Source organism: Carassius carassius, chromosome 10 (genome assembly GCF_963082965.1).
Source record: "Carassius carassius chromosome 10, fCarCar2.1, whole genome shotgun sequence".
NCBI classification, from domain to species: Eukaryota; Metazoa; Chordata; class Actinopteri; order Cypriniformes; family Cyprinidae; genus Carassius; species Carassius carassius.
The window spans coordinates 25,729,143-25,746,116 of record NC_081764.1 but is presented as its reverse complement, the minus strand read 5'-3'; the positions used below and the strand labels follow the sequence as shown (position 1 = coordinate 25,746,116).

At 35.9% G+C, this 16,974-nt stretch overlaps 1 protein-coding gene across 2 annotated transcripts; it reads right to left on the bottom strand.

Moving 5' to 3' along the window:
- Positions 1 to 8,799: 8,799 nt before the first annotated feature.
- LOC132152006 (thiamine transporter 1-like) lies at positions 8,800 to 16,544 on the bottom strand. Of its 2 annotated transcripts, none has more exons than XM_059560625.1 (6): positions 16,193 to 16,544; positions 12,341 to 12,952; positions 10,596 to 10,824; positions 9,742 to 9,934; positions 9,202 to 9,343; positions 8,800 to 9,101 (listed from the first exon to the last, which is right to left on the bottom strand). In XM_059560625.1, the coding sequence occupies exons 1-6, from the start codon at positions 16,319 to 16,321 to the stop codon at positions 9,000 to 9,002; spliced, it is 1,407 nt and encodes a 468-aa protein (XP_059416608.1). In that variant the 5' UTR covers positions 16,322 to 16,544; the 3' UTR covers positions 8,800 to 8,999. The 2 variants fall into 2 exon arrangements, with proteins under 2 accessions (XP_059416608.1, XP_059416607.1); XM_059560624.1 differs by having other exon boundaries at positions 10,596 to 10,833; positions 12,386 to 12,952; positions 16,193 to 16,543.
- Positions 16,545 to 16,974: the final 430 nt, after the last annotated feature.

Genomic DNA, 16,974 nt, shown 5'->3' with positions numbered 1-16,974 from the left:
TCCAATAGGAGCTGGAGAAGACTCAGGGTCATCACAGTGTCTGCTTAAAAAATATATTATTAAATAACAAGTATAATGGATTTTAATTGAGTTAGCAAACATTTAACATACATATAAATGGTTAAAGTACATTTGGCAAAACAGTGAACACGTTTTGAATATTGAGTTGGTACACATTTTCTAAGTTTTGAAAAGATGGATAGATAGATAGATAGATTTAATTTAATTTAATTTCTCAATTTTATCTAGTCCTGTTATCTGTAAGTTAGCTATATAATGCTTTGTCCTAATCATTATTTCTATGTTCCCTCTCTTTTTTTCGTCCATGCATCCATTCATTGTTCAGGGACTATGTTATTAAGCGAATATTCACAAATAATACAACACTGGTGTTTCTACCTAAAAGAAAAAACACAATTACACTTGACATCCTAAGCAAAACAACCTAAAAGAATCCAAATATGCTCATTGTGGACATATTAAAAGAAATATGTTGTACAATGGCCTGAAATGCATGAAATAAAAAATATATCTTGCACTTTGAGAGAGTTTCATATTAAAATATAACGTTTATGTTCCGCTTCTCCATACAGCACAGGAATGTCGACAGGCAAATATTAAATAGATAAATATTTAGATAGATAGATAGATAGATAAATAGATAGATAGATAGATAGATAGATAGATAGATAGATAGATAGATAGTGTCACGATTAGATTGAGTGCCCATGAGCTTCAGTAGAGGGCACTCCAGTCAGGACCATTCCACCCATTCACCACCAGTTGTCACTTGGACACTAGCACCTCTCAAACTGTTGCACCACACCCGAACTACATTACCCATGAGTCACTGCATCACAATCACCCTGCCACACCTGCCCCTCATTCATCAGCCCATTTCCTTGCCACACCTGCACCTCATTTACACACACACATAAAAGCAGCACACTCACTCTCACTCACTGCGAAGTCTTGTTTAGCCAGTCTGACATTTCCGAGCGTTTTCCCTGTGTTTATTATTCCTGTGTTTTGACCTTTGGACTGTTTATTCCGACTCTGATTCTCCGCTGCCTGTCCCGATCCCTGCTTGTTTCTGATTACGATTCTGGTTATCCCTGACACACCTGACGCCATTCCTGATCTCTGCCTGTATGACCATTCTGTTTAATAAATGCTGCATATGGATCCGAACGCCTCCGACTCCTTGTTACAGAAGACTTCGCCAAACCAGGATCCAGCAGCTTTAAAGAGTAAATCCAGGTCAGCCATGAATCCAGTAAGCCAACTTATGCATTTACGTCAGGGAATTAGGCCCATCGAGGACTATGTGAAGAACTTTGAGTTTGCCCATTTATCTATCATGGACGAGATATGCCTGATGATATTTTTTCGTGGTGGCCTATCTGAGCCGCTTGGCTCACTCATGCCTTTGCATGATCCTCACTGGACTCTGCAGTATTATATTGATCTTGCACTCCAACTGAGCAGTTCTGCATATACTGTGGGTGTTGTGGAGGAGGAACACAGCACTTTTGCAGTATCCACCACTCCTGAGCCTTGTCCTGTAATGGCGGCCAGCCCAGCGACACTGCACAAGATGGCCGCCAGCTCAGCGACACTGCACAAGATGGCCGCCAGCTCAGCGACACTGCACAAGATGGCCGCCAGCTCAGCGACACTGCACAAGATGGCCGCCAGCTCAGCGACACTGCACAAGATGGCCGCCAGCTCAGCGACACTGCACAAGATGGCCGCCAGCTCAGCGACACTGCACAAGATGGCCGCCAGGCCCCTTCGACTCTCCAGAGTCGAGTCAGGTTCCAGTGAACTCTCCAGAGTCGAGTCAGGTTCCAGTGAACTCTCCAGAGTCGAGTCAGGTTCCAGTGAACTCTCCAGAGTCGAGTCAGGTTCCAGTGAACTCTCCAGAGTCGAGTCAGGTTCCGGTTGAATGTTCAGAGTCGAGTCAGGTTCCGGTTGAATGTTCAGAGTCGAGTCAGGTTCCGGTTGAATGTTCAGAGTCGAGTCAGGTTCCGGTTGAATGTTCAGAGTCGAGTCAGGTTCCGGTTGAATGTTCAGAGTCGAGTCAGGTTCCGGTTGAATGTTCAGAGTCGAGTCAGGTTCCGGTTGAATGTTCAGAGTCGAGTCAGGTTCCGGTTGAATGTTCAGAGTCGAGTCAGGTTCCGGTTGAATGTTCAGAGTCGAGTCAGGTTCCGGTTGAATGTTCAGAGTCAGGACTAGTTACCATGGACTTTCCAGAGCCAAGGCTAGTCACCGTTGAGCTAACGAGCGTTTTCCCTGTGTTTATTATTCCTGTGTTTTGACCTTTTGGACTGTTTATTCCGACTCTGATTCTCCGCTGCCTGTCCCGATCCCTGCTTGTTTCTGATTACGATTCTGGTTATCCCTGAGACACCTGACGCCATTCCTGATCTCTGCCTGTATGACCATTCTGTTTAATAAATGCTGCATATGGATCCGAACACCTCCGACTCCTTGTTACAGATAGATAGATAGATGCTGTGTTCACATCATGTTCTACTTAGAGCTGTTCATGTCCTTGGACTGGGAACTGTGCGTTACTATGGCAACACTATCAATGCCTAAATTAATCTGCAGCAGTCAGGTACAGTCATGTGATATAAGTAGAAACTCACAGAAAATTCCCAGATTGCAGATGGTAATTATGAGCCTACAAGGACATTAATTATTTTTCCAAGTTGGAGTCTTGTAATTATGGCAAATACAACATGGGATGAATGCACTTGTACATACCTGGTTTACTGTAAAAATGGGTGATGATGTGGGTGATGTCAGGCTTGTCATTGACAACTTTTCTGTGAAGATCAAACATTAAAGTTACAATCTTTATAAGGGCATCTTTATAAGGGCAAAAATGAAAATTATGTCATTAATGACCCTCACGGCATTCCAAACATGTAAGACCTCCATTCATCTTCGGAGCGACTGCTGTGACTGTTGACGTATGACGCTGCTGCCGTGTTTTCTGGTGTGCCCAAAAACAAAGATAACACGTCAGCAGCGTCATACATCAACAGTCACAGCAGTCGCACTCACAACAGACCCGGAAGAGAAGACAATGCTGAGAAATGCGTGAGAAAATTAGTTAACTAACCGATGAGAAATGTCCTGTAGTTTAAACAAATTTTCGCCGATCAGTCTCTCGAAAAACAGAAAGCGTGAAGAAAGGTAAATGGCAGAAAATAACATCCATACACCTAACTTATCTGAAACAAAGTTTCCACCTCCTCATCCACCACACATTACTGGGACAAAACGGTGTTGTTAATGGACTCGCGGCACCGGTGTGAGGAGGCGTGGTCATGATAGAAACTAAATCATATGAGTTAATCTAACATGGGTACATGAAGTGATGGGAACACTTTTTGTAAGTGAAGAAAACAAAAATAACTACTTTATTCAATAATTCCTTTGTCAACGGTCTCCTCTGTGTCACTCCATATCACCATGCCACATTATTGAATAAAGTCGTGATTTTTGTTATCTTCACTTACAAAAAGTGTTCCCTTCGCTTCATGTAACACAGATTGCACATCTGATGGCAGATGGACTATTCTGACGATGACTTTTCATACCTTTTATGGAACTCAACAGTGTAATTTACTTGGCAGTCTATGGGACAGTCTCAAGCCTCCATGTTTTCATCCAAAATATCTTAAATTGTGTTCCGAAGATGAACGGAGCTTTTACAGGTTTGGAATGACAGGGGGGTAAGTGATTAATGACAAAATGTTCATTTTAGTGTGGAGTATCCCTTTAAACTTGTCATCTAGATAAGATATATAGTGCAGAACTATTTAACTATTACTACAATTTTTCTTTGTTTAGAAAAATATACATTTTGTGTGAAAACTGTATATAAAAATACAATTTTAAATACATTTAAATCAAAAAATGATACATTTGAAATAAAAAATATAAATGTAAACATTTACATTCATAATTTTCAAAAAAAATCCTTTCTTTTGAGCCCTGTAGATATTTCACTCTTAAAAACAACGGTTCAGCATGTATGAAAGCATCCATGAAAAACCATTAACATCTATAGTGCAAAAAGTTTATTCAGTCTTCACAATAAGCAAATGGTTCTTTTAAGATCTTTTCATGAATTGCTCTTTGGGGAACCCAAAATGTAAAACCCCTCTTTTACAACCTTTATTTTTTGGAGTGATGATATACAAATAGGTTTCAAGTTCCGTTATTTGCTTATTGAACAATGACTTAAAACAGTTTGTTGTCTTATTAATCTTCTCATTCTCATTGTCTGCAGGTAATTATGGCTCCAGATGAGCAGAATCATATGTACAGTGAACAGAGGGATGAGTACCTGGAGCAAGTGTGTGATATGGCACTACGTAAAATTTCCATCATCAGCATCTTTGGGCCTCTCACAAATAGTACCATGAAGATTGAACACTACCGAAAAGGTAAGTGCTGCTTAGCATCTTTGTTTGTAACATATCATATCAAAATGTCTTCATTCAGATTAAATTATTATTATGATTATTAACAGGATAAGCCCTTGCGAGGCCTGTTGGACAGAGAACTCATTAACCAGGACCTCATCACAGCATTTCAGAAGCATTTCAGGGTTGATTTCTACTTTGACATGAAAAACGTAGATCATTTTATCAGTGAATAGATGTAGAGGCAATCATTTCTCACTTCATATTATAACACACAATTATGCATTCCTTGTTTCCACAGCAACGATATGAAGTGCCGATTGTCATGAAAGCAGTGTTTTGACTATGTTCACACATTGTCAACTCGCATTAAAGAGACAGAACAGCAGAGGACACTTGCGGTTATGTGGAAAAAGAAGATAAATCAAGATCTCTAGGACTTCCTATCTACTGTACGTTTAATTTAGGTAGAATTCTGTTTATTTTGACTGAAGATTCAGCACCATTTATTTATTCTAATTTTACATTAGATTTAATCATATTTTCAATACATCTCAAACACCCTGCAGGTCCCATCACAAACCCCGAGTTGGGAAACCTTTTAGTATTATAAATAACCTATAATGTAAAATCTCATCTCAATGGTTATAATATAGTTCAGAAAGAGACAACATACACTATAAAGCAATATGTAGGATTTGTAATAGGCATTAAACAGAATATCAACATATTTTAGCCAGTGGAGCACTTTCGATTCCTAAACCTAGACTGAGTTGTTCATGGCATCAGTAAGTTGCAGACTGAAAAAGTGCAGGAAAGTTGAGACTGTATAAAACCACACTTAAATTATCAAAATTAAGACCATTTTGTGAAATATATATATAGAAAGTGTTGCTGTATCAACACCACTCCCATTTTTTTATGTAACTTGGGAAAATATACAATTCCATGTTAAGCATTTATAAACAAATTTGGGGTCCAATTCAGTGAAGCATCAAACTACTCTTATGTGCATTGTACACTATCTGGATGTCTGACCTTCAAACAACCCTACTTAACAACAACTGACAGCTAAAATAAAAAACTATTTGTAGTAAATCTTGGGATATGGTCATTTTCTCCAGAGATCTTCCTGCTTATAAAAGTGCAATATGTTACTGGTTCTTTTCATTTCATTGGAACAAGCTCTCATCTGCACAACAACCCTCAATCACAAATGCTTCTGAAGAATGGCACCAATAAAAATAGGATGACGCAGTTCATTTACAGCTCTTTTGTTAGCTATTTTGGAGGTAGGAACATTGTTAATAATCCTTCTCTGCATTCTTTACAGTCCAGGAGGACCTGTGGATGTTTGGGTCCTGCATAGTGGTCCAACAGGGACCGCTTCCTCTCTGGGGCATGACAGCTTGATTGATGCCCTCTCAAAAGAAGGCCTGTTTCAGAACGAAAAACATCAACGAACATCTTTGATGCAGGTCACATGCCTGTTTCAGGGAACATCTCTGAAAAAACTCCCACTCCAATCCCAAATATAGTATGAGTCAGAGTTGGAAACGACTGAGTCATTTTTTGTTGTTTTTCTGTTCTATAGTCTTTTTCAGGCAGCTATGAATTAACCAGCCTTTTTCACAAATTGTCATAAATACAGGCCTGTGTCATATATCCCTATTGAAACTTGCTGGAAAAACCCTGGATGACATGAGTGGAGTCCTGGATCTTTATACCATAAATGGTGAGATTGTTTTGCATTGAACAAAACTCACTTTTATGGTCCCTTCACTTTCTTTTTGTTGAAACTATGATGTAGTGTTGAGGAAACTGTGGTCTGCATTGCAGAAAAAGCATCAGTGGATCTACACCTTAAGGATCTGTCTGCCTCGCTGGTTCAGGACAGCTACTTCCAGATTAGCCAAGAGTATTTCTCAATGCTGCCTGTTGGGAAAGATGGCAATGTGAAATCCTGGTACCCCTCCCTTATGTGGTCCATGTCAAGGAGATGGCCATCCAGCAGTCTTTTGGCATGTGCTGCCCTGACGATGACTACAGTCACCACAATGGTTACGGTTATTAAGAACAGAAGGGAATGTCTTTGAGCCTGTGCACTTCCTACTGGGAAAGGTGTGAGTAGTTTCAAATGTCAGAAAACCTTGCCTTTGCGTTTTTCTTACTAAACAGTACCATAAACACCTCTCACTTTATTATTTTTTAGTTGTACATTCATGAATTACCAATAATAAACTTTAAATTCCAGTAAATTAAAATCTAAGTTTTACTACTTATTTTGCAGATTGCTAAGATTAAGTCCCAAGTAAGTGTTTTGTATTGTGGGAAGTGTTTTTTGTACAGTATGGGCCATTTTATCTTAATTTTCATCCATTTGGAATTTCTTTTTTGCCCTCTTCTGGGCATTTTGTGATAGTGTAAACTATTCATGTAGAGTTAACTTTTGTAAGTGGACTACAAAGCATTTTTTAAGCGGATTGTTCGAACATCTAGGCATGGTTTCATAGACCGGGCTAGGCCTAAACCAGGATTAGGCCATAGTTCAATTAGGACATTTAAGTAATTTTTCTAAACATGCCTTAGAAAAAAAACATTACTGGTGTGCATCTTGAGACAAAACGAAGGCACTGATATATTTTAAGATCAATCAGTACAAGTTTCTTTCATTTGAAACAACTCAGACTTGCATTTTAGTCTAGGACTAGGCTTAAGCCTTGTCTGTGAAACCGGGGGCTAATGATCTGGATGATTAAAATAAATATATTTTAAAAAAAGGCTACATGTTAGATGAGTTATTAGTATACTGTATGTATATGCAGTTAAGCAAAATAAAAGCCTTTACATTTTAATTAGTACAAATCTTACATATTTTATACCAAAAGAAATACACAGATCCATATTTTCAGTGATCAGGTCGTTTATTTCTCTTCTGCAGAAAATCTTTAAATCATACTTGTAAAAAAAAAAAAAAAAAAAAAAAAAAAAACATTAGCATTTTCTTTTTCTTTCTTTTTTTACACATTTGAGTATAGGAAGGATCGTCTCTGTTGGTCTCAAATTTCCACCACATCTTATCTGGAATATTATTGCTGGAGATTAAAAATAACATTCTGTTATAATGTTGGCACAATAATTACTTCATTTATACAATGAACAAGACAATCACGTTATTGCTGTAAAAATACACATTTCAATTTTTTTTAATATTTTTAAAATAAAATTGTTTATATTTTTAATGAAGGCTAAATATTCAAGAAAATATTCTAATTGCAGTATTATTGCAGGTAAATTAAGCACTGCCTGTTTATAAATAAAAGCTTTCTACTGTAACTGTATTTTTTTTTAAAGATAAACCACCAATAAAGATTTGAAGATCTATGCTACAATGGATGGTGCAATTCACCAAGTAATTATAATATTATATTATATAATATTATTAATATTACCATGTAATTACAGACAAATCTAAATAATTCACTTCATTCTGATGTGGCAAATCTGATATATACAGGACTATAAAGAGAGGCATGCAATAAACACAAAAATATCTTCATCTTTACCTATAAATTAAATGCTTTTAAAGAATAATTTATTAAATAAAATGGAAACATTTTATCTTCAGGACCAATTCTCACAACTGACTATCATGCATATTACTAGCATACAGCCTAATTAATAGCCTACTTCAGTTCAGACTAGAGCATCATTTAAGGAATAGGCTACAGTCATTTCACTTATTTCACCACATAAATAATTAAGGCAATAAACGATATGGATTTAAGATGAAAATGTTTTAAAATCGTACCAGTTTAATTATCTTATAATCCATTACAGTGAACAAAACAGTTGTCGCAAAATGTCAGCAGCTATGTTTCTATGAAAAAAAGAGCACGATACCAGGATGACATAATTAAATTATTGTATACATAATAACGAATTGAGTTTTAATATTTTATTAGCTAACCAAACGCAAAGCTTCCACGAAGGAAAACTGTTCCTAGCACCGACTTCAGTTACTCAGATGAGCATGTGTTTATCAGCTTTTACCATCTGTTATTGAGGTATAACACTGACCAATCAAAATCAAATATTCCACAGAGCCTTGTAATAATCAGTCTGTGGTAATAATGGATATTAAGTAGTGTTTGAAAGTGCTTTAAACTGTATCGTTGCTGTTTCATAAGCGCCACCTGCTGTCAGAGAGCAAATGTGCATTCTCTGCTGTTTTTGATTCGTGCAGATGTTTTATTAGCAAGGCATCATAATGGTGTGGTTTAAATAAGTGCATTTTGTTCCACACAATGTGTGACCCACAAAGGCCACTTATAGTGCATAATTGTGAACTCTGTTATAAAAATCCTCAGTGCTTGCTTATAACCTTTAATGCTGGATCTGTGACTGATTCGGAAATCCTGCTTTTTCTTAATATGTAGTTATCATTTGACCTATGCTCATTCAGTTGAACGGAAGATTATTTTATAAACTTGTGCTTAACAGACGCTGATGTGTGGTTTTTCAGGACTCTGAAATGGTCTCTTTTGAAAGTAATTAATTCTGTCCTCCAGCTCCCCTCCTTTTGAACAGTTTATACAGCCAAGCGATGAAGAATATCACAGCTATTACAGCAAAGTAACTTGCATAGATCAGAAACTGTGGAAAGGAGCAAACAAAATTGCACAGGATATTAGCTTTCATTAGTGATCCACATGCATGATGACACACTCACACTAAAGTTCATGTTGTACTTTACCTGTAGAAAAATATCCAGGCCTAGACCAGCAGAATCTACTACAATCACGGTAAGAAGTGTCTGCAGTAAGAGTGCGATGAAAGTGTTTACTCCGAAAACCAAAGCATAGCGTTTCATACTTAGGTTAACAGCAATCTGATACCTGCAATACAAAAGACAAATTAATAGAACCTTTCCCAACATTCATATAAAATGTTTAGCATTTGTAATATTTTACAAGGGGTTTTCAAAGGATTTTAAAAAGAAATATTTGGCAATGGTCTGAGTCCAAGTACACAAGGAGAACCTGATTGAAATTGCCAATAGAATTTCAGATAAAAAAGCAGTGAGACTACTTTCATGTTTAGAAGGTAACATTTCTACTGTGAAACTCAAGAATGTGTGAAGATTTATATATGCTTATTTGGAGTTCTGGAGCTACTGTTACAAGGTCAAATACAACATGGTTCATAGCACTTTGTGGTCAGAACAAAATCAAAATGTATCCAACTTACAGTGGATTTCTAAAGAAAATGGATAAGGAGTGACAGCTTTGCTTACGTTGCTATAGTGATAAGTAGCATGTAGGTAGCTCTGAAGAGCATGTAGGAAGTGTAGCAAACCCAAATATTCCTGATGGTGTCCATGAGATACACACACACTGCAATTACCACAGAGAAGATGCAGAGAGCAAATTCTCCCCACACTGCCCAGGACAATTTCACGAAGCTTACAACAAACGCTGCAAAAGCACCTAGGTAGAAAAACACAAATCATTTAATTAATGTGTTAAACTGTTTTATTGTTGATCACATAACACGGGCGTCTGCTGTTAGCTATTTATGACTGTAGAATTTAGGTTTATGACTGATGAAAATGCTGGAAAAGATGGAAGCTTGTTTCCGATATGGGACAAAAGATAAAAAAGTAACTTTTTATCTCACAATTTCTATTTTTTTTTAGCTTGCAATTCGGAGTTTACGTCTCATAATTCTGACTTTGTTTCTCGCAATTCTGTGAAAAAAGTCCAAATTGCAAAATGTAAACCCAGAATTCTGACTTTCTTTTTTTCACTTCATGGGAAGCTTCATGCGATCGGAGAAATCATAACACCGAATCCGCCATTTTGTCCGACAAACAAACCAAGACAGGAGAATAGATTAAGTTTGGTGGACTTAAACTTGTAAAATGGTCTGTACTGGCATCTTTCCATGATTGAAATAAAATACCGAGTTAACATCTTGCAATTCTAACTTGTTTCCTCATTATTACAAGTTTATATCCCTCAAAATAATTTTGTTTTGTTTTTACCCATAGTGGAAAAGGGGCTTCCATAGGTTACAGAAAATACATAATGCAAAATCATTTAAGAATGGGAATATAATACAATTAATTGAATAACCAGATGGCCATACCAAGCAAGGTAGAAATGGTCTCCACATATCCATTGTAGATGTCAAACTCTTTGGAAGGTAAGATTTTCTCCCAAAGTGCTTGAGCATAATTAATCACTTGGAGGTAACCACATGTGGATAAAGCCCACCACACTGACCAGGCCAGTAGTGTGGAGGAGGAGTAACACTGCAGAAAGTCTGTCCAGAGCATTTTAAACACTTCCAGTAATCCACTACTGCTAGGATTGTCCTTGAGAGTCTGAAAGTCAAACCAAATCATAGAAACAGCTGAATATCAATATGCTGATAAACATGCATATGTCTGTGAACATATCAGTATCTGCCCATTTTAGCATTTTTTAATTAACATTTCTCTGCGTAGGCCAGTATTTAAGCGATAGTTCACCTAAAAATAAAAATCTGGCATAATACTCAAACCCCATTTTGTTCCAAACACAATGGTTAATCTTCAAACACACAAATTAAGATGTTTTTAATAAAACGTGAGACGTTACTTTCTTTCCATTGAAAGTCCAGGTAACCAAAACGTAGATAAAAGGTCATAAAGGGATCTTAAATTGAATCCATATGAACTAAGCAGTTTAATCAAAGTCTTGTGAAGAGGCATGATCACTTTATACAATGAACAAGATCTAATTTAGGCTTTTATTTACATATAAAACACACATTCATGAAGCACATAATGCATGTGTGTCACAAGCTACAACAAACCTCAATTCTCTCATGCACGCCTGAGCTTACAATTTTTACCATATTTGTGATCCTGGACCACAAAACCAGTCTTAAGTCGCTGGGGTATATTTGTAGCAATAGCCAAAAATACACTATATGGGTCAAAATTATAGATTTTTCTTTTACGGCAAAAATCATTAGGATATTAAGTAAAGATCAGGTTCCAAGAAGATATTTTGTAAATTACCTACTGTAAATATATCAAACCTTCATTTTTTATTAGTAATATGCATTGCTAAGAACTTCATTTGGACAACATCAAAAGCAATTTTCTCAATATTTAGATTTTTTTTGCACCCTTAGATTCTAGATTTTCAAATAGTTGTATCTCGCCAACTATTGACCTTTCATAACATACCATACCATCAATGGAAAGATGATTTATTCTGATGTATAAATAAAAGCCTAAACTAAATCTGTTTATCATATAAAGCAATCATGTCTCTTCATAAGACTTGGATTTTACTGCTTGATTCATATGGATTAATTTTCATGATGGCTTTTTGAGAGTTTTGATTACCTTGACATTCAATGGAGGGACAGAAACCACTCAGGTTTCATTAAATTCATTCATTCTTCATTTGTGTTTTGAAGATTAACGAAAGTCTTATGTGATTGAAACGTCATGATGTTAAGTAAATGATGATTTTTCATTTTTAGGTAAAGTATGCCTTTAATAATAATAGTCAGTATTAATAATGCTTAATACAGGTGAGCTAATACTGTAGGGCTCATTCTGTTCAAGAGCACATAATGGTAAGAAAAAGTATGTAAAATCTTTGGAATTTGTTGGTTTCTACATTAACTCATAAAAATTCATCTGAGTTTGTGTATGAGTACATCAGTTGTCCTCAGTGTGAAAAGATGGATCTCAAATTGTGAATATGTTGGAAAATTAAGGATTATAATTATACAAATATATATATATAATTACTCTTTATTTTTAATATGATTTATTATTATTTTAAATGTAATAAAACACTTTGGATGACCAAAGATGTATACACACACACATTTATACACAATATTTTTGTTTTCTTTTTTAAAATTCTACCCACTGTTCTTTCGTCAGCACTAAGCTGCATTTTGGACTCTGGATCCTCTGGCTTTTCAATCAGCTGACTACTGTTAATGGGTTCCAGAGCTCCATGATCCTCAGAGCTGCTCTCCCTCTGGTGAAAGAACAGGCTCTTATTGGGAATGGGTAGGAACCAAGGGGCAACAAAGGCTATGCAGGAGGACACCAGTGTGATGACGCTCAAGTAATACATAGGGACCTGGGCTACAGACACCAGAATCTGTCCGATGAGTGAGCCAATGGCCGAGCCCAACAGGGTGACACTGCGACAAAAACCAGTCACTCTCTGATAATGAGATGGCTCCACGACACTGTAGATGTAGGAATAGTAGGCAACTTCAGTGGCAGTTGCCAGACCGAAAAAGAACTCCAATAACTCCATGGCCCTCACACCCTGAGCCATCAGAAGCAAAGCATATGTCACTATGAAGCTTGCTGCCTGGACAATAAGCACAGGCTTGTAGCGAAGGTAATCCGTGGCCAAGAAAACAGGAAAAAGCAGCAAGAGGTAGGAATATGTCCAGAATGGATAGATCTCATTCACAACCTATGATAAAAGATAAAGTAGTTAGAAGGGTCTGTAATGTTACCATCAAAAAACAAACAAAACCAAAAAACTATAGTCCTCACAGTTTCAATACATGTGAGTGAACACATTTTAATTAAGTAGATCAAAAACAACTAAACAGATCTATAGTTACATATATATATATATATATGAGAACCACTGAGAATTCTGAAAAACCAAACAGCTTATTGAGGTTTTCTTATCAATAATTGCATTTTTTTATTTTTTCTTCATTATGATATTCCAGGACTGTCGCAATACCTTGCCATTCTTGGTTTATGATCCCCCAACCATCCACCACCCCCCACCCCCCCAAAAAAAATTAAAAATTTATTTTAATGTGAAAATTAAAAACATCATTAAAGTATAGACATTTTTAAATCATAGTATGTAAACAAAACAGCATATTAGACAGTGACCTATAAACAGAGAGCTGAGATGCAAATAACTAGCTGACAACCTACAGTTAGCAAATCGTTTAAAGATCTTTAAAAGAATCTTGTGACGCAGATTTAGTCATTTAAGTAGGTTCTTGTTTATGTCAAAAGATTAAACTTCTGGGATTACACAAAATAGCAGGCAGATTTGCCATCTAGTTGGCGGGAAAGCTGACCAACACTGCTACACTCAAATATTCTTCATATCTTTCCCTACAGTATATATGCAAATTCTTTGAAATCGTGCTCAGCAAGGAAATCTATATGTAGCAGAGTCAAAAAATGCACGTTTACACATTTCTTATTATGTTATGTCATGCAAAACCGAAATTCCATTTTCTATAGCGGTTACGCTTGAAAGTTACTTTTCAGAAAGATGCCATCACATGGTCTGACATCATTTTCCTGTATGCTTACATCACCTTCAGGCACATTTACCTTCTTCTTCTTCTTCTTTGACGTTTTTATGGCAGTTGTTGACAAACCAGCTTTAGGTGCATATATCACCACATACTAGGATGTGAAAACCCTATTAAATCCTGTTCATTAACTCTGTATACAGTATTTAAGATACTTAAATAGTATATGAAGCATGTCTAGTTGCATCTTTATGTAACAATTTCTGAAGTGAGATCTTAAGATGTAATCTTTCGCTATCAAATCCTTTAAATTTTATTAAAATATGTTTAACTGCTTCAGGAAGATCACATTTAACACAAGTCCAGACTCATGTTTTCCTATTAAATATAATAATTGATAAAGTACAGTGTGTCCAATATTATGCTGTCTTTTTTATTTTCAAAAATTCTCATCATTTCCAACTATTTTTTGAATATTATATAAATGTCATCCTTTATTCCCACCATCCCATTTACTCTGCCAAATATCTTTTAACACATTTTTCATTAGCCCTTTAATTTCTAATTTACTCATTGGAACATTAAACTCTATGTCTTGATGTTTTAATCTTTTTTACCCCTCTCTATTTGATCCACCATGTGCAGGTATCCATACAAAAGAGATAACCGTTTTTGTTTGTATTCTGAACAAACTTTGTAAAATATCAGATATAATGTCTCATCTGTAGTCAAAGATTTACCACTCATTAAACTTGATAATGCTGAAAAAAAGAGTCTGAACATATGACCACTTCAGGTAGGTCTATATTAATCTCTTCACCTCACTGAAGAGCCAATAATATTGCAGTCATTTGTTGTAGAAACTGATAGATGATTAGATGTGCTTTTTGCTATTTTATACCTCAACCTTGGAACATATATTGCTGCTGCTGCTACTGCATGTCCTGGTTTAGGATCCAAATATTGTACAATTGTATCTTTAGGTTCTTGTCTGTTTTTATCATTTATGCTCAACAGAACCTGAAAATCAGTAAAGGCATTGAGAATAACCATGGAGGTGTTACAGTATTGCAAACAGCATATTTGCTTTATTATTTGTTTTCTATCCAAAATGTTTAGATTCACATATTCATGTTCCCAGCAGTTTTCTAATACTCTTTTAACTCTGTGTATTTCTGAATGCCCCTTTACAGTATCCAAATACACCAGTTTTAGCTTCAACCTGCGAGGCTCCAGTGACATCTCATTCAGTTCAACCTGTGAAGCTGATACAGGACAGGAGAAGTTTAAAAAAAAAAAAATTCCCCGATTGATATTAGTATTTTTTACTGATATTCGAAATCCTCAATTACTTGGCCACATTTCAACTCCTTTAATAGCATTCTACATGCTTTCTTCTACAAACAACAATAAAGCACCATCGTCTTCATATAAAGACTTTCCAATCCCTGTTCCAACATGATTAAAAATATCATTTATCATTATGTTAAACAATATAGGGCTGAAAACACTACTTTGTGGGGTACCATTAATTGCATATATTTTTAAGTATGAAGCTTACTTCTATCAATTTAAAAAAAATCCTTAATCCAAATATACATTCACCATTAATATTATTTGTATTCAGTTTAATTAAAAGTCCTTCCTTCCACATCATATTGTACGCTTTCTCTATATGTTCAAAAACACACCAACTAATACTTCTTTATAAACCTGAGCCTTTATTATATACAATTCTAGACTTAAAATTGCATCTGATGTGTTTCTACCTTTTTCATAACCATAGGAGGACATAAAATATTTTTTGATCTTGCCACTACCATTCAGTTCCATTAGTTTACAAGGGTTAGATGTAAATACAAATGTTCTGTAACTTGTAACTTTTAAATAGTAATCTTTTCCTGGCTTTACAATTGGAATAATTATGCCATGTTTCCAAGAGGAAGGGAGCTTTCCTAATTTCCACACTATTAAAAAGATATAATAAAATGTTTTTTGACTTATCTGATAGGTATAATAATTTCATTACACATTTAGTCTTTACCAGGAGAAGTGTTTCTCACTTTTACGAGTGGCTGATTTAATTCATACATGGTAAAAAACTTCATCTACTGAGCTTTCATTTACATCTCTGTTCTAAAATATTTGGATTTTCGTATTTTTTTTTCTCTCTTATCTAATTTCTTTTGCTATATTTCTATTACTATGACCCTTAACAAAATCTTCAGCCAATATTACTTTTTTAGAGTTTGCCATCTGAATTGTTTTCCTGACAATTGCTTGTGCTCGCTTATATTCAATAAAATCATTAAATGAATATGACTATTTTACTTCCTTAAATACTCTGTTACTGGGATTTTCTTCACTTTAAACTTGTTCTAATTCTATTCCAATTTTGCATGTTATTGGGAAGACACATTTACCTCTGTTTCGGTGAGGTTTTTATCAGGTCCCATCAAAAACGAGATTAGAAATGGTTCCAGTGGTCTGTGGCTGCAGAAGAACCCATAAATACAGAGTAAAATGGTAGGGTAAAGCCATGGTTCAGACATTCTCGCTTGTATCTCGAGCAATGCGGGGGCATTTTGCAATCTCGCTGACCGGTTTGAAAGCGAGTCAAGTAACAAGCCAATGAGAGCTGCTGCGTCCCAATTCGCATACTATCCGCCCTAAATAGTATTCGAAATTAGAATTAGTATGTCTCAATCCTAAATCGTAGTAACGTTATGTTGAAATGAGTAGTATTCCAAAAGTACCCGGATGGTATACTGCTTCCGGTAGAAATTCGAACTTGCAAACTTGCCTCCGTCTCGTTTACTCGGATGTACGTCATTGATTACGTTGCATGAGTGCCCAAATTTGACTCATAATGATTAATAGATGCACGCACAATTATCCATGTACTGCATTAATTTTATACATGTATCTTACCAACCACAAACAAATGCCTGTCAATTTGAGTCTGTGGAATTCAGGATTAAATGATTGTACAAATAAAGACATGTTTGCGCAATAAAAATATTCTGTTCTGCATTTATATATCATAAATTGCTCATGAAAAAGGGAAACCGTGCATAAGTGGATCAATCAGGTAACAAGCGTGCATTAATTGACGTCTAGTTCGAGTCGATCTGGCGTTTCACGACACTATGAAACTATGAAAAAAACTCAAATGACTATGTGACAAGCATTTCGTCTCAAGATA

Bases quoted from the DNA above. Each gene is read 5' to 3' on its own strand.
- LOC132152006 (XM_059560625.1), bottom strand. From the start codon at position 16,321: ATGTCTGAACCATGGCTTTACCCTACCATTTTACTCTGTATTTATGGG. The intron at 12,953-16,192 runs GTAAATGTGTCT...CTTTTATCATAG, and splicing joins AAAACCTCACCGAAACAGAG to GTTGTGAATGAGATCTATCC. The intron at 10,825-12,340 runs GTGTGTGTGTAT...CAGACTCTCAAG, and splicing joins CAAAAATATTGTGTATAAAT to GACAATCCTAGCAGTAGTGG.